The sequence below is a fragment of the Coturnix japonica genome, chromosome 5 (genome assembly GCF_001577835.2).
Source record: "Coturnix japonica isolate 7356 chromosome 5, Coturnix japonica 2.1, whole genome shotgun sequence".
Lineage (NCBI taxonomy): Eukaryota > Metazoa > Chordata > Aves > Galliformes > Phasianidae > Coturnix > Coturnix japonica.
Genome location: NC_029520.1, coordinates 32,059,044 through 32,077,853, shown reverse-complemented (window position 1 = coordinate 32,077,853; position 18,810 = coordinate 32,059,044). Strand labels below are relative to the sequence as shown.

Below are 18,810 nucleotides of genomic sequence, written 5' to 3'. Positions count from 1 at the left end.
TTTAAAGTATGTTGGCTAGTTCTGCTGAACTATAGCCTTACTTTTTTAAATTTAATCTTATTAAGTAATTTTCAACCCGCCCACCAAAATGCCATTTCTGTGATAAAAGCACGTGCAGGGATTCCTAAGGGATATGGAAATTAATCCCACTTCTGTGAAAAGACCTTTTAATAACTCATATGCTATTTTACTTTCTTAGTTATTAGGCTTTCCTCCAGCATTTTCTAAAGAAATGTCTTTGGAGTTTGAAAGGGAAAAAAACAAAACAAAACAAAACAAAAAACTGAACTGAAAATAAATAAATAACCCAACAGGAAAAGAATAAGTTTGTTCCTTTACTATAATTTTGATTTGGTTGTACAAGGCCATGTTTCTTTAAGCTGTCAGATTCCTCAGATCCCCTAAACAATTTTGCAGTGTGTGAGGGTGCCTACATACAGGGCTTGTTGTAGCCAACAGCATTTAGTTCACACTCCTGAATGCAGCTTGCCAGCACAGTAAGATTCTGACTGTGCAAACTGTGTTTCCACCTTTCTTCTCTCTTGCTCTTTTCATATGCACACGTGTCACTGGCAATTTTTCCTGTTTGCCTCCTTCCTTACGACCTTTTTTCAATAGTTCTCCTGGATCAATAAGACATCATGGCATTGTATGGAGCCTGAGCGATTTCTCATAGAATGGTTGCTGTGACCACATTTCATTGGGAATTGCAAATTCCATTGTAAGAAGGAGCTGAAGATATTTTCAGTCATTGAGCCTTCACTACAAGGCACTGAACCTCAAAAAAGGCCCACAAACCAGAGCTACTGGGCAGCTTGAAAGGAACTGATGCTGCCTGGACACTTGATGGATCTCAGCCTTGATTACAAGAGCAGACTACTCCCAAAGTGATTGATGAAATTCTGCTCTGGAGAAGAGATGAGGAAACAATGAAAGCCCAGATTACAGGGATGGGGGCAGGAGGGAAGGAGAGAACCAAAACAGAAGGGAAGTGGGTCAGGAAACTGATCTGTTGGCAGAGAAACATATAGTTATATGGGAGGTGAGAAGAAAAATACTTTTCTTCCTCAATTTTCTAATGGGTGTAAAATAAGAATTATATGAACTACAGTCATCAGTTTGTAGAGGAATCTATTACTCTTTGGCATCAAAAAGCGAACACCAGTTGTGAGTAATGGTTTCAGCCTGTGGCTTTGAACATTATATCGCATTTTTCAACCAGCAGGGCAGTAGTTCTCCACTACCACCTCAACTACAGTTTGTATTCAGTATGCAGTGCTTCTCTCTTGCTCCATTTATGTCCTCTTCTTTTTTATGTAACTATATGTAAACTTATCATTGAAAATTTCAAAATTGTTAGTCTGCTGTCTCTCTCATAATGCACAGTTAAATATTTTTAAATCAATGTCTTTTTCACAAGCCAACCAAAGACTAGATACTAAACCAACGAAGACTGTTTCCATAACTGTAAATGAAAGAGATAACTGAGTAGTCTTTCAATTTTTCAATACACATTTTCTTACTCTTGTTTCAGTCTTCCTGTGTTGTTTTTAATTAGCAGGGGGCATGTTCTGCTCTATATGAAACAGATTTCATTTTAGTTTAATTTTCTGTGAAAAGAAGGCTTAGACTGGAATTTGCTTGAGATTACAAGGGAAATGAATTCACTTGGTCTCAACTTCACTTTTAGCAAAAAATGTTCTCATTACAAAACCACTTTGCACTAATTTCTCAAAAACTATAGCTTTTCTTAGAGGAAGTTCTCAGGATCAGAATAAGCGGCCCTTTCAGGACTGTGCAAAGAAGCTGGCTTTCAATTGGATCTGATCAAATTGTGTTTAACAGTAATGAAAGATACATATCCCTCAAATGTGTCAGCTACAAAATTCAGATTAACTCAAAAACAGTACAGCAAACACAAGGCATATACAGTGAGGCAATGCATACAGATGTGTGGCATGCTATGTGGACACTGTATCTCCTCCCCAAAAACCCATAATAATTATACAATTAAAATTTCTTTCTCCCCTGTAAGAGTTTCACTGGCTAGTTAAAAGTGCCTCTTTCCTCAACAATAACCACGGTCTGTCTATTTGTGGTCCTCATGTTATCTTCTTAAAACAATAATATGCATCAATATACAGGCACTGCTAAAAACTGGAAGCATGCAAGTACTCTAACTTGCATTAATTGTCACATAAGTTAGAACCCTATTCTGCAAAGAAATCTGAACAGTATGTCTAGAAACACTGGGTTTATAAGCTCTCCACTTGATTTGTGTACTATGATTACTATGCACTGATTGGAGCAAAACAATCTTTTTGATGTGATGCTCAGTGACTACTAAAAGCTGGATTGTAGTGGAGCATACATACTGCTCACATGTACTACAACAGACAGTACTATGCTAAAGAGAGGAAAAAAAAAAAAAAAAAGAAAGAAACAGTTACTAACAGTTACTGCATTATTTTCACTCCTCAAAGTAACTTTGTTTCCTGAAATACAACATGAGGTAGCAATCCCAGTTAAGTACATACATCTATATGCCTAGATAATTTTAGTTCCTGAATGGAATATTTCTTTTCCTAACAGCCAAACAGCCTCTAACTTGCCCTTACAGATTTGCTTCAGGTTTCCATTTAGTAGGAAAGCATCTATTTTCTGAACACACAGCAGATTTTACAAAATTTCATTCAAATGTGATTTCCACAATATTAGTCACGTTCAACAATAATTAAAAAAAAATAATAAAATCCAACACAGATACAAACAAGAAAACCCAACAATCCCACTAGGAATTACAACTCTTATCAACTGCCTTTTACTTAAAGAAAGACCTTTAACCACAGATTGACCCAAATTAGATCCCTTACAGATAACCGAATTATCTACACACATGCACACAATTGCAGAAAACATAGGGAGAATAAAAAAAAAAACAATTTCTTTGTATTCTCCTTTCATTTGAGCTGAACACTTAATGCAATCAGAGTCACAAAGTGGTGCCCTTGAATTTTCTCCTAAGGAGAAAACAGGATAAGTTTTAAGGGAAAAGAAACGGAAAGAGGAAATGGAAAAGAAGGACTTAACCTTCACATGCAGAGAGATCTTGCAAATATCAACAAAACAAAGCCCCAACTTCTTTTCTCAGTTCTCTATAATAAATTTAATGTACTGTAGATCTGAAATATCACATGGTGATAGTTACACTTTACTACAGGCAAAATGCTGCCATTATTACGCACACTTGTAAGCAGGGTTACGTGACACGTGATTTATTAAAAACAAATACTAAACACTAAACAAATACATCCTTGTTGAAAAATATACACAGTACGATGACAGAATAGCACAGTGTTTTAACTTAAGGAATGAAAAGACTGTAGAAATGAACAGGTCATGTAAATTACTCGCAGAAAAACTGCAAATTTGCCTAAGCTCCAGGTAATTTTGGGGGCACAGCTGGAGACGAGGAAAACTTTCTCAGGGGACAGTGAAACAAAATATATTCATCTTTAACTCACTGCATCGTTTTCTTTGCATTAGAAATCCCTTACAGAGTAGCTCTGACTTGTTTTGGTAACTGAACAAATCTCATTTAGTTCACAAATCTGTAAGAGCAGGAATGAAAAATTATTTTTATGCATGTGGTCACTGCAAGGGAAGGTATTTGTACCACAATGGACTTTGCAGCAAGAACTACACAGTTGAATAGGAGGAAAATGAACATGAAAACTTTCTGAAATGTACCCTTTCCTATCATGAAGTAGATTTTTAATTATGAAAGTGTTATTAGACCAACAGAACTTATTTCAGAATATTTCAACACCAACTGTGTATCCTGAACATTACAAATACAATAGATCAAGGTTAAGGGACAGAGTAATTCTAACAAATTTAGTGACAGGTTAAGATCAAGGGATGTCTTGACATTCTCCTCAGAAAGGTCAATCTAGCAGGTCTGCAATGTAAAAATGAAGACTCTGCCATCATTGCCATGGCAAAAGGTCAGGCCCAAGCTGATTGGTGATAGAATTATCAAATTAACCAATCGATGTCGGTGAGTAATAGATGTAAGCAATCCTCAGGGAGAGCCCCAGGGCAAATGCCAGCTCATCAATAACACATTGCCTAGGAAAAGAAGATCCTCTCTTCAATCCTCGTCCTTTACATTAGCACTAGTATGAAGGAATTAAATAAATAAATAAATAAATAGAAACAATGAAAGTAACAGCTTTAAATACGCTCCCAGATTGCATACAACATTCAAATTTCTTTCCAAAGCAACTTCCATTGCATGCAGTGGTAAATAAGAGCTTACTAACAAAGCAAAGAAAGGATTTCTCCATGCCTCCTATCTGAGCAGGTATATTCAAATACCTGAGGAATTTCATTCACGCCCGACACCAGTAGAGACTTTATTAGGAATGCTATTTTACCTGTGGCAGTTGCAGATACATAAAACTCAGGCTTGATTGTGTGGCAACTTCTGCATATTAAAACACAAAGTAGATTATTTCTATTCTTGTACTGAGGATTTTAGACACCAGGTGTAGCAAGTGTTTGAAGAACGCTGTAGCTCCAAGTAATATTTTAATGCACCCAATATATCTCTCTGTGTATCTGCATGGTTTTATGCTGCCTGCTATATGGTTCAGAGGGTTAAACCCTGCAGAAGCTCTCTGCGAGTCCTCGTAAAAGCAGAATGTTCCTTTCTATAGGGGATGGTGAGTCAGGCAGGCAAAACTGAACAGATAAAAACCTGAGCTCTTGGTCCCAAGGGACACACAATCACTGCAGGAAAAGAGAGTGAACCCCATTCCTACACATGGTGGTTGTGGGACTGTCTAAACTTTGATGAAAATGTTAGGCAACGGGGAAGGTGAAGTGCACAAAAGCTGCTTTGTTGTTTTAAACTTTTTTCATCTCTTCAATCATTGTATTTCTAAGTATAAATAATGATGATTTCAAGACCCCAGCTGCTAGTGAAATTTCTCAAAGGTTGATGCACACTTGGAGCAGTAAAAATTTCCAGAGCACTGCAAGAGGATCCTCTGAGATCAGCACTGGAAGCTACTGGGACTCTGCTCTGTGAGAGGGCAGCAAGTTCCCCTCCAGAACGAAAATAAGGCAGTGATCTGATCCCTGCTGGGTGGGCTCCCTTGAGACACAAGAAAGGTCAAAAATACACCTTCTGCAAGCGGGTGGGCCAGAGTTAGTATTTTCAATGTGACAGAGCCCCTGCTCATGTTAGCAACAACTGCAGGGGAGACAAACCTGTCATCCTTCTGACTGCTTCAGTATTCCTTGCTCCTTCCAGTATCATCCATGCTTCAAAGAAAGGCAGGTAGTGGTCTTTGCACAGTGATCCAGAGCCAGGCCATATTGCCACACTTTTTAGCTCAAAAATGTGTAGAAAGGACCATTCGCTTGCATGTGTTCTGTCCTATTATCTTAAGTTTTTATTTTCTTGCCCTATATACTACCATTCAGGTGTTATTCCTGCTTTTCCTTACACAGTTCTGGTTCTGAGAATCTTAATTTAGCTCCAGTGATGCATCTATTATCATGGCAATATGATATTGCTATTATCACAGTAGGAATGGTAATATGGTAGCACTCAGAGTAAGAATCCATTCTGCCATCAAAAAGCATGCGTTACTCCTATTACTGTTAATGGGAATTATGCACATGTATCAATGGCAGATCAGGTCCCTAAGTGAGCACAATTATAACCCCTACTGTGAAATTCTCTGAATGCTATTTTCACATTGCTTTTATTATAGATGTACATAACAGTACCAAAAAAAAAAATAAATCTAACTCATTTGAATAGGATGCCCATTTGAATATGAGCTTATTTCAGTAAAATTTAAATTGCATTCCTTTCTAAGGAAACCCTTCTGATATTTTTGATGCTTAATTTTCCCTAATGCATTGTTTAAAATTCAGTTAATATTCTACCCTCAAGAATTACAAAAAGCACAGAAGCATCTCAGAACATGTATTTATCTGTAGGAGGTGCAGTTTTACAGCAAACTGTTAGTCCACTTACAAAGGAGGAATAAGCGAGCTGGCACCACTGAACACAGCAAAGCTCTGTCCATTTGCAGCTTTTCTGTAAGATCTAGCCTTGTGCCATCTTCTGAGCCTGTAGCAGTAGGGCTGGTAGTGCCTCTTTTTAAACACTTGGATTTTCATTTTAGCTTTTATCTGATCTGCAGTTTAATGAGCACTAGCAGTCAAATCTATAATTTTAGTAGTTGCTTAGATATATAAAAACCTGTCAAGATAACAACCATGCCCCATGGAAGCTCTATCTGCTGGTATGCTCTCACTGGTGGTTTTACACTGCAGCAATTCTGGCCCATCACAAGAAATTATGCCCAGGTTTATCATAAAATAGAATGACAACTGTTCCCAAAGTGGTTGAAGTAGAAGATATAATGACGTTATAGGGATTAATTTATTTATGAAGGAACAGGAGGCTTGTATCTGAATTTGGACGATGTAGACACCCTACCCTCGGAAGTACCCATGGCCAGGATGGATGGGGCTTTGGACAGCCTTGTCCAGTGGAAAGTGTTCCTGCCCATGACAAGGGAGTTGATGCTAAACGATCTCTAAGGTCTCTCCCAGTCCAAACCAATCTTTGATTCTAATTTCCAACAATAAGCAAAATGAAAAGACTGGATATTTAAAACTATATATTGGAAAAACTACATACCGTAAGCTATGTATTGAAAAAACCTCACAGTGGTGTATACAAATTTCTTAATATAATGTGACTTAAGTATTGTCAACAACATTTTTAGTATTTAAAGATGACTTTCAAATTTGAATACAGTGATTAAAGATGACAAATCTATTATGACTACTTCTGTTTAAAATTGTGTAGGAATCCTAAAACAAATTAAACTTATTACTATAAACTTGTACAGACCAGGAAGATGGCCATGTTAGTTACCTGAATGGCATAACAGAGCACTGTATGAAGATTATGATATACTGACCTTTATAGGGACCTCAGTGCACTATGGACACATAATATAAAACACTACTTAAAAAACAAATATAAAAACTAGCAGGTTTTAAAACAATAACAAACTTCCATAAACCTAATTAACCTGCTGTATAATAAAATTCATATATATTTTTCACATAGCAATTTACTACTAACTCTATTTTAAACTCTCAAAGCTCCAGGATACTAGAAGTTGATGGAATGACTTACTTTAGATTGTGCTGCTGTATTACTCCAATTGCATTTACAGGCTGCGAGTTCACATGCAACCTCTGCTATTTTATCAGTATTAAAAATGACATGACAATGCAATGAGATCTGGCTTCTGATGCTGTAAGTGAGCTGTCACCCTTCCCTCAAACCTTACAGAAATATGGAATATCTAACTACCTCTGAACAAGTGCTCATGGTTCTAGATTAATGAACAGCATTAACAAGGCACCGATGTGAAAAAATACATCCCACTTACAATGTCACTGTATACTGTACTCAACAGACCTAGAAAAAAAATTAACAGAGAAAAGCTAATAGAATAAGCCAAAGCAGTTGTTTTTTACCCCCCAAGGTTGGTTTCGGGCCTATGTAAATACTTCATAATTTTTCTCAAAAGTAAAAATTCCAAAATCCTATTATTATTACTGTATTGTCATTATCACTGTAAAATACAGAAACTATAATAACTTGATAAAAGAAATGCCTGCATTTAATGGAATGTTCTTTACCTATGTCTGGTATAAACATACACTGCATATGTCATTGTCTTTGGGAAAGCATGAACAAAATCTTTAGTATGTCATTACCCTGTTTTATGAATGGAGGCCTTATTACTTCCTTAGAAAAAGGAACCATATCAGCCAAGTAAAACTAGGACAACACCGCCTCTCCCTAAAAGCAGTGAAGTTTTTTTTATGATCTGAACATAATTCTAATTAAAACTCCTATTCTGCAGTACGCTACCATGACATTTGAAAAACATATGGAAAACACTGGATCTGCACAGATTAAAAAAATCACTGAAAAGCAGCTCCACAAAGCTGAGAGACTGAATAGACATGCACATTCTGTTTAAATCTCTGACTAAAATTGTACTGCAAAACAAGCATGTACCACTCAGCAGGAAGTACTGGAATCTAATCATCCACCCCAATTCTGAACCTAGCCAATTCATAATATTTTCTTGAGGTTATTTCTCAAAGCTTAAAATTGTAGCACTTTTTTTGTGTGTTGGATCCAAAGCTCAGCCACTGCTAAAACCAGAAAGTGGTGACTTTCTGGCCTGTAGCTTACTTTCAGCTGTGAAAAAGAGTGAATTACTTTCAGCTGTGAATGTCATTATGTGACTACAAACTACAATACTCAGTACCTCCCAATGAACACTTCATGAAATACAGTATTTTTTCAAAACCAGCATTATAAACACTATTAATGTTCAGAATTTGGGCCATTTTTTTTCTCTATTCTTTTTCTCTTGTAATTTTGTTTCAGAAGTATGTTCACTTGTCACAAGCTCCTATAGCCTTCACTGTTAGCCAGGGACGTTGTATCAGCAAGCTTCCTACTCTGCAAAGTATATTTAAGGAATTAGTAGTTGAAATAAGCTAAAATTTACTTTGTGGAACATCTAGCACTGTAGAATCAAAGAAGCAAAAACTTATAGAAATATCTAAGAGATTATCTCCTTTCAATGGGAAAAATACAATCATTCCAGTCCACCTATTTTTTAAACAGCCAAAGAACCATGAGGAAAAAAAATCCCCATTGAGGGTTTTCCTGATTCTAAATGTTAACTGTACAAAGTACAACAGTTGAATTCACACAGCAGATACATAGCAGTGTAAGTAAATTGACAGGTAAAATTAATCAATCAAAACTACATTCTGTATTTATTTCTCTGAATATCATAATGAAAGACTGATATATTTTCATTTGAACCTGCAAAGAAAGGCAATCAAACTTTGAAACCTAAACACTGTTAAATATCAATAGGATCTTATCATTAAACCTCTTCAGCATTTTCTAAAAATTATAATGGAAGAATACACAGAATTGAAAGCTACTTACAGTCATATCTTGTAGTTCTTAGTAGAGCTATGTCTGTATTTCCAAATAGTGCAGCTCAGTAGGAGTGCTCTGTAGAGTGAAACAGGTGGTGCTAAGGACCTTGAGTTTCACCTATCAGCTTTTCAGAGGGCTTTACTTCACACTAGGTCTAAGTTGCTCCTAGAAACTGAGTAATAGCCATTAACAGCTGCAGTGCTTTAGGCAGCACTTTGGGAACTCATGTGCTTTAGTTTCATCCAAATGGAATGTAGTTCAGGTGCTCCAGTACTGCTTCATAATGTGAAGAAAAGCATGGTATGTGGAGATGATGGGAATCACTTAAAAACTGTGCCCCTAATCTGAAATAAAACACTACTGTACTTTCAAAGTTTGGCAACTCAGCACACATATACCTACCTCTATGAATAATGCTGAAACAAAAAATCCACTAGGTTTTATCTATTACCCCATGTATTTTCAAAACCATATTTAGTTAGCTGTATTTGAAATAAATCATTTGTATACATCATATTTGTTTTGAGATTCTGAACCTAAAATGGTTCCCTGCAACAAAATCTTGTAACTTTTCAAAATGAGGTTTTACCCTATATATGATGCACTTGTACTTCTTTTTTTAAAAAGACAGCTAATTAGTCTCTGCCTCCTAGAATATTTGATCTACTAAATAAAATAGGTGAAGTTCATTTTATATTCTTCCCTTAAGAAGTTATTGTACACTTTGACTACATTAGCTGACAGTTAATAAAAAAACATTGTCATATCTGCTTCTGAAAGATACTTTCCCTTCTCTTTCATTATTTTCAATTGTTTTTATTGTACTTTTATATATGGCATTACAAAGCAAGTAGAAAAATTCATAAACAAAGCATGACATTGTAACAGTATGATAATAATGGGTGACAGTACCTACTTGTTTACCTTACTGAGCCATTGTAAGCATTAATTAGTTAATGGTCATAAAGCACAGTGTACACATAAAACACTTTACAACTGCTACATAGTATTACATATGATATACAGAGCAATGCCTTTATTGCATGTGGCATAAAGTGGAAGCACTCAATCATTATTTAACCTGAGTCTTTCAGGTAGTTGAAACAGACACAGTGAAATAATGGTTGACTGCTTCACAAGTATCATTAAACCTTTTAGACAGTTATTCTCTTGGCATGTATACTTTCAAGCCTGTAGGTAATAAGCACCAAGTACCACTAGTAATCTAAGGTAAAACTGCAAAAACATTTCCCAGTTCACCACATTAATCTCAATAGCTTGGATGCTATGAGTGTTTATTTGCTTCCTGGTACATCTGTTGTCTTATTGGGATTCTGGGAGAAAGCGGCAACAATAAGATGCATTATAAAAAATAAAACCTCTTTCCAGAAATGAATGTGGATAAACTTTTACTAGAAGGTCAAGTGGCTTCCTCAGCCCCCTGGAATACCACTAAGAACAGTACAATTGAAATTACACAAGATAAAATGGCATCAACTACTATCTTGGGGCAATGTTTAGAGCAAATTCATTTGATAGTCATGCAGCATCTAGCACTATCTCAAAGCTCACAGTTCTCTGTACCCCAAAAGTAATGCCTCCTACTTATTTCCATGGAAACTACAGCAACGAGCACAATAACACTATTTGATAGAACAAATTCTCAGCTACAAAACACTCTCTTTCAACACAGTCACTCACCATTAGCTATGCATTTTTTTCCAGTAATGAATAGGAGCTGAATGTCGCACTCATAAGAATCTGCATGGCTGTCCGGAATATGGCTTGTCTTCCACATTTCTGCCACCACTGCTGAAACACACCACTCACTGCCGTGCTGTGGTCACACCCATATTTTGGTCTCCAAAAACCAGAAAGTATCAATGAATGTCACTGGGTACCTATTTTTTGCATGGAGGAATTCAGTGACACACCTTTGCTTCATACACACTTCCATTTAGACACAATTTTGTTGGACTGCCCCTCTATTGCCATCTGTCCCACAGCAACAAAATGTAGTGGGATATTAGAAGGAAGGTTCAAACTCTACTGATACCACAAACATCCTCTTCTGGCATCATGTGTCAATAAATAATTAAAATTTGAGGTGTTACTTTTGGAACAGATCTCATGTATTAATATTGACATTAACAGAATATATGAACTGTGCATAGTCAACACATGCTTTTGAAAACAAGTTCCAGCTTCTGCATGTTACTAAAGCATATGCAATATTCTTGTCCTATCTTAATTTTTGATGCTAATACTGAATTTTATACAGTTTGGACATCAATTCATGGAGACAGGGTCTTCTGTGTGAGCTGAGGGAGTTGTGAAAATATTTTAAAAAAATAATACATAAAATAGATAAAATATTGAATTTTAATTTTCTTTATACACAAATTTGAAAGGCTTGCTGCTAAAGAGCTGTCTTTCTTTTTGGTGAAGGAGATGGTGATAGAGACAAAAAATGTGGAATTAGATGAAATTTCCTTTAAGTTTTGAAGTATTTAATTATTCCAAAACTTCAGTGGAAGTTTAAAAGGAGGAAAAATTAGTTAAACTTTCCAGTGGAACACTGTGAATGGAACTACCAAGGTATTTTGGAATGCAATCTCTGGAGTTAGTATAAATTTAAATCACTTTAAATTTGGTAAAATATATTTCAACTAAAGCTCAATGAAATTCAAGAATTTCCCCAGTGACAAAGATGTCCTTCACAGAGTTTGTACCTCTGGAACTCCACTGATCCCAGTGAAATGCATTTTTGCTAATTTTGAGTCTCAAACTAATCCAAGTAGTGGAGTAGTGAATGCGATTCCATTATACTAGGATTCATAATGATGATATAGGATTTCTTGCCAATGTGATTTGTTATGTCGTTTAGGGACAGATATGCTAAGAGTCTGGGTGAAAGTCATAACAGATGAATGCAGGTGCAAATCAGTTGACAAGAATTATCACATAACTAATTAACTGAATTCAGCTGTATTTATTATATTTCTTTTGCTGGCTGTTGCTATACAATTATTAACCAGGTGAGTTTCTTGTATGAGTAACCTGAAAATATTTTCATTCCATTGAGAATACAGATAATATGCAATATCCTAACACTACACATGTTAAAGCTTCCAAGACAATTCTTTCTAAAAATGTTAGCCATTCATTGCTAAGATCCAAATTAAATAAGATATCAGATTTTCATTATGCTGATGTTAATTGAAAATAAAGCAAACTACTACAGATTTGAATGAGGCTCCACTGCAGTTTGTAGCAGAACTACTGATTTCAATGGGATCGTTATTTAACCTATTTTAAAACTCTATTAATTTATTTTCCTTTGTGCATATATCAGTAATCTGTTAATATTTCTAAACATACCACTCAGAGTACTTTATCAGAAGTGTCTACTGCAAAAGCAACTTTGCTAATGCTCATAACAAATGAATTCCTCTTTCTCTAATTTTGCTCAACACTGAGTTACCAGAAAATCTGAGTACAAATAAGTATCAACACTGGCCCCTACATCATGTGACAGCAATGTCTTCACCTGCTTGAGAATTTCTGTAGGGTTGGGCACATCCCTCTAATGTAGAATCATAGAATCATAGAATCACCACGGTTGGAAAGACCTAAAACATCATCCAGTCCAACCGTTCACCTATTACCAATAGCTCCCACTAAACCATGTTCCTCAACACAACATCCAGTCTTTCCTTGAACACTCCCAGGGTCGATGACTCCACTACCTCCCTGGGCAGTTCATTCCAGTGCCTGACCACCCTTTCTGAGAAGTAATATTTCCTCATGTCCATTTAAACATGTAACTCAGAAATACTTTAGAACTACAACTCCAGACTAGAAGTGAAGTTACCTGATGCATAGCTGATTCGATTTGCTTAGCTGGTATGTATTGTTTACCTGATTCCCTTAAAAAGGGTAATGTTATAGAAGTATACTACTTCTCAAAACAATCAACAAAACCAACCAACCAACCAACCAACCAAAAACCCCCCAAAACTCTATGACCAGAAACCTCAATCCAGCTTATTTATTCTTGCACTGTTCAGCTTTTGAACTTCTGCTTCATGACAACAGTTGTATGTGCTTCATTAGGTAACTTCCACTAAATATCCAACTGAAGTAACAAATTTGTACTTATCTTCATTATAAAATTCAGCCCTTACAGAACCATTTTCATTGCTTTGGTAACCCCATACTCTCTAGAACTCATATGCTAACATTTCTGAGAAGGGCCTGTAAATAGAAAAGCAAAACCAAACTCTATTTCTGTATTACATTGTCTCCCAATTCCCAACACTCATTTCTGGTGAACTAATTTTCTCCTTTACCTTCTGTCTCCTGCAAATATATTTGAAGAACTCTTTATCATTTGTTGATATATTCCACAATGCAACATTCAGTATTTCTTTTAGTTCTTGTAATTATCCTTTTAACTTGCTTCTGCTTAGGCTCATAGATCTCCCAGTCCTCCCCTAAACAGACTGCTTACATTTCCTTAAAAGTCTTCAGCTTATTACTTGTAGTAATCTGTGTTGCTTTTCCCCACTTAACTAGATTGGCCTCCGTGGCTTTTTATGATTTCTTTTCTTAAGGTTTCTGTCACTGTGTCTGCACTGTTATTAATATGTGACCTTGCATATAAAATGTACTAACATTGTTCTTAATAGTCTGATAGGGTAATGATATTTTTTAACATGAGCTTAGATTTATAAGAGATGCAATAGCATATGCAAACTTTTCAGCAGGTAAATAACAAAATGTATGTAAATGGAGCAATTTGACAGCCCAACCATTAGCTGCAGCACTTCAATGTTAGGAACACCTTCAAGAAATGAAGGAATGTGGGAGCAAATGGCAGTGACAAGCCTGCTCTGGAATAACTGGTTCTACCTACCACAGCCTCCTTACAATCTTATAGCATCAGATTAATTCCTCCACAAAATGGAGGAACAAATGAAAACTGATCATGACCTTTTAGTCTACCACTCAATTCTGAACCTAGTTCCACATCTCTAGAGCAGTCTTTGCAGACAATCATATCCATGAAATTTGCAACTGCAACCAGAGGAGCCCTATTGACACAGGTTGCTATATTCATAGATGCACAGTGTAGATAACAAGCATAAAAATAAATGATAACTAAATTATTATGTCTTTTACAAGAAGTGAAGTCTACCAAGTGTGTATTGAAAGACAGAAAATTATGACAAAGAGACTTTTTGATATTTAATTATTATTTCACTATTGTGATTTTTCTCTGGAAATCAACCTAGTTATACTTAAGTGCCCTTACTAAAATGAAAAAAAAAAAAAAACAAAAAAAAAAACTTTATTTAAATAAATTATAGTAATCTTTGTCAGTCAGTGATCTAATTAATCATTGCATTTGCTCTACATTGAACATGTTTGTTTTTCTCTTTGGGAAATGAAGAAAGAGAAAATAAATGCTAAACAGTTAACAGGCTAAACTCAATAAGTGGATATGGATCAGAAATCCAAAATTTTACCTGTGCAGCCATGTAAATTTTGGGCATCTTTAACTTTACATGAGCAGCATTCAAAAGCCTCTTAATAATACCAAACAAACATTGTAATTCCTCTTCCTTTTCTTTTCCTTAAACTTTAAAAGATATTTTATGTGTGAGATTTAAGATAAGGTGGTAAAAACAGAGAAACAGAGAAGATATACATTTCACCACAAAGTTACATCAAAGAATGGATTTGTATTGCTATCTTCTAACCAACTCAGAAGGAATTGGATACAATCCAATTTGTCATCATTTATTCAAAAACAAATTGCTTATATTGTGTTCTTTCTTTTATTCTTATTCATCATTTGCTCAATTATATCTATCCTTATTAGACCACTGCTGAAGGCAGCAAGGCAGTTCTAGCTATGGAAGTCCCATAGCTTAAGTTAATCCTATTATCTCTAGATAAATGCAGACGCACAGGACTCTGGATGGCCAAATTCAGCTCTACTCTCCCTTCCCCATGAGGAAAAATGCAGTTCCTCATCTCTATGCCTGATGTAATTAAGATCTGGAAATATGCCCATTCCAATCCTTATCCAGTATAAACATCACTGTCAATGCTGAGAAATGAACTGCAGTTATGATGCAAAGGGTTGACACTTTAGTGACATTTACTGATGTGTTAGGCCTTTACAGTGGTTCAACTATATGTAGCTTATATCTTCTGGAATTTAAAATGCCTTCTTAAAAATAAAGTAAGAGAAAAGGGAATAAAATAAGAGAAAAAAATTGATATTATTGACAAGCAAAGACTTAAATATCTCCAGTATTTGGATAGATATAGATTATCATTAAATTCTTGCAATATATGGTATTGTACATAACTATAGAAAACAAAATGAATAGTAAAAAAGGATCAATAATAAAAGTACAGCAATTACTGAAAAAGATCTCTCCAATGACTCTGTTAAGGTAATAAAACCCACAGTGTTTGTACCTGCACAGAAATAAATACACACGAACAATAAATACTTGTACTTTCTATCTGAAATATAAAAAAGAATAGTAACGTCTGATAATACCAGACTGATGAATAATGTGAACTATGATCTTCATTCCATGCTTAAACTTCATATTATACTTCAGTCATGTCCTTTTCTTTGAATGTACACCTGCAATCTTCCTCTTCATCTTTCTTTACCTGGATTACTGAGCAAACTACATATTGGCTTTCATAGAGTAACTGGCAAATACATGCATGATACATACCTATACAGCAACTAAGGTAATCAGTATGTTTTTTAATACAGGCAGCCAATTTACTTACAACTTGTTCTGTAAGTCTTCAGCTACACCAGTACTAGCTTTTGCTAATGAGAACATGTTAACCCTACCAACTGGTTTCCAGATTGAGGGCTGATTCTATTACCTAATGAAGTGTCTGCTAGGCTGGAACAACTAAACTAACATCCTCCAGCAACCTAAATCAGATTTTAACCTCAGTCTCCAGAGGTGAATGTTTTGTGCAGTTCTAATAACACAAATGTTTAAATTTGTAATCAGACTTCTGTGTAGGACTGGCTGTTTTATTTACCATGAGCTTAGCTGAAAGGTTCCTAGGGACTGAAGATAGTTGGGTTGTAATCCTGTCATTTGGAGACTTAATATTTTTATATTATCATGATATTAGCATAATTCTGATCTCTATTTTGCAGCATTTTATGCCATTCAAGCACTACTTTTATGCTGTTCTCATAGTGTATAGCATCAACAAACATTCACACATCATCCCCTATTTTACTGAACATTTGGTGTGAAGTATTAAGCCTGATTTAATGTTATTAGTGCTGCAGAACAGTGCAAAATACATGAATGTAGGCATTCATCTCTCAGTTTACCATAACATTGCCATAAAATGTTAGTAAATGGGTGATAAACGTTTCTTCTCCCTTCCTCTTTTTAATTCTTCCTTCTGGATGCTCTGCTGCTACACAGAGAGCTTGCTAACTAATGCCATCTCAACCCAAAGATCAATCACTTGGGCTTTTCTCCTGGCCCAGGCTGCAACTGAACAACTGAGGTAATCTCAGCTGTGATCCCTTATTAAAACTTGTCTTGAAGTAACATCAAGCTTTAGGTAGTCTAGCATTTGGATTCAATTTTGAATACTTTTTGAGACAAAAGAATCAGAATACGTCCTGACAATTTATGGCAAAACCAGATGCTTGCTCCTGTTTTATTAAAGAAAATATGAAAAGTAGCAATATTATAATCTCTTGCATCATTATAATCAACTCAGCATCTTTACAAGGAAGTGTTTTATTTTTTGATTCTGAAACTGTGAGAAAGATTATGTGAGAAACTAATGCTGACCTTTCCTCTTAAATAAATGCTATTTAAGATATTCCTGTTGCAAAGGACCAAACTGGCAGCCCCAGAGACTAAAAGCCTCCATTTTTTATACAGAGCAAGCATGTCTTTCCTCACAGGTTGGCTACATAATGTGTTCCAACTCTGCATGCAGTATTGATTCATTCTGATTTTTCAGCTCCTAATATTTGTAATATGAGTCAAGAAAAGGCCAGACTGAAGATATTTATGGTGATTGCTTCATGATATGGACACCTGCCAACAAATAAGTTCATTCCTTCAACCATTTCTTACTTATGTGAGATCAATATCCAGGCTCTCTAGCAATAACCTTGCATCTATAATTGATACTGTTTATTGGCCCATGGTGCTGTGTACAATAACAGGACTAAGAAAGGGCTGGAATAATAAACATTCACCTCAAGAAAAAGGTCTCCTGGAAATGTATCAAATAAAGAAAAAAGATATAACACCTGGTCTAAATAGATGATGTACTGAACTAAGAACATAAAATCAGAAAAACAAACAAACAAAAAAACATATTATGGAGTGGTTAATTTCCAAGAATGAGACCAATCAAAGCTGATTAATAAATGGTTCATAAATGGAGTCCTGAGAAAAGACTGCACTAAAATGGGTGCTGTGTTCCACCTGAGCAGGTGCAGAGGATTAGCAACAGAAGGGAACTAGAGACACATACCACTAGCACACAGGTGAAACAATATCTTATGACTTTATTCAAATATGAAGGGATACACAGAATGGAGAAGAAAGGTACCTGGGCAATATCGAAGTACAAGTGGGATTTCGGCTGTGGTGCTTACATGGCTTGTTTGCACAGATGACAACACCTAAAAATATCTGTTTATTCCATGAAATGCCACACTGATTACATAATCTAAAGACAGTTAGGGTGAATTAACAAAAATAAAACATTGTGCAAGTCTCGATTACACTAGGAACGAGAATTCTGAAATGAAGAATTTTGGGATGGTAGATTAATATTTATTTGCTTTCACTTCTTATTCTAATCATAACTCTCTACTTAATTGGCTTAGTTAATTTATGAAATCAAATTTAGATCAGAGAAATTGACAGGCAGTCACTGAGGAGAGGATATTACAATTTAAAAGCTTGAAGAATAGCAGTATAAATGATATATATTCCACTATTAAGCAAGTCACCATAAAAGTGAATTACAATAAGCAGAGATTGAATGCATTTTACTGTGTCAAAAATAATTTCATGTAATGTGTAAACTTCATGTTTCATAGTCATTCTTAGTAACATTACTCTTCCCTCATTCTCTCACTGAAATGTATTTTAAATATATGCTTTTAGAGAACTAATTCATACTTTTGTTTAGCATCAGCACCTTTTTTTGCACGAATACATATTACCAGAAATCTTTCTAGCTCACAAACAAGTGCATATGCATTTTTGCAACATTTGTCTTCCCAAAAAAAGTAGTGAAGGGAGGCACTGAAAAGCCATGATTCTTGGTGATTTTTTTTGTTTGTTTCAAACTTTTTGTTCCCTTCCAAACCTCTGTGGTGAGCTGAAAAATTGACTCAGATCTCATGGATGTTGGATGCATTAAGTACTGAGGAATGTGATCAGCTCAACCAAGATCTATTATTTGCACAATCTGAAGTTCCCACATTAAATTCTAGTACTTTCCACATCAGAATAACACTTCCTGCAGAACATTCATTCTCTTTTTAAGCAGAGTGAACATTCCTTCATGGCTTGCTAGCTGAAACCTGACCTATCCACCTTCTGGAGGTATGCTAATATAGGACCAGCAAGGTGCAAACTGACCTGTGCAGAGGACACCAGCACTTGAAAAGAAAGGGTGGTCAG

The 18,810-nt window shown here is 35.6% G+C and overlaps 1 protein-coding gene across 2 annotated transcripts in view; it reads right to left on the bottom strand.

Annotated features, from left to right (window-relative positions):
- The window catches only part of NPAS3 (neuronal PAS domain protein 3), a 301,073-nt gene that overhangs the window by 222,931 nt on the left and 59,332 nt on the right, over nucleotides 1-18,810 (bottom strand). The window contains exon 1 of one of the 2 annotated variants that reach the window (XM_015865013.1): nucleotides 9,086-9,106. The exons of the other annotated variant lie outside the window; for it this stretch is intronic. Coding sequence (XP_015720499.1) covers nucleotides 9,086-9,091 — 6 coding nt within the window. The 5' untranslated portion in view covers nucleotides 9,092-9,106. Of the gene's footprint in view, nucleotides 1-9,085; nucleotides 9,107-18,810 lie in introns of those variants that run through there. 2 annotated transcript variants of the gene reach the window in all.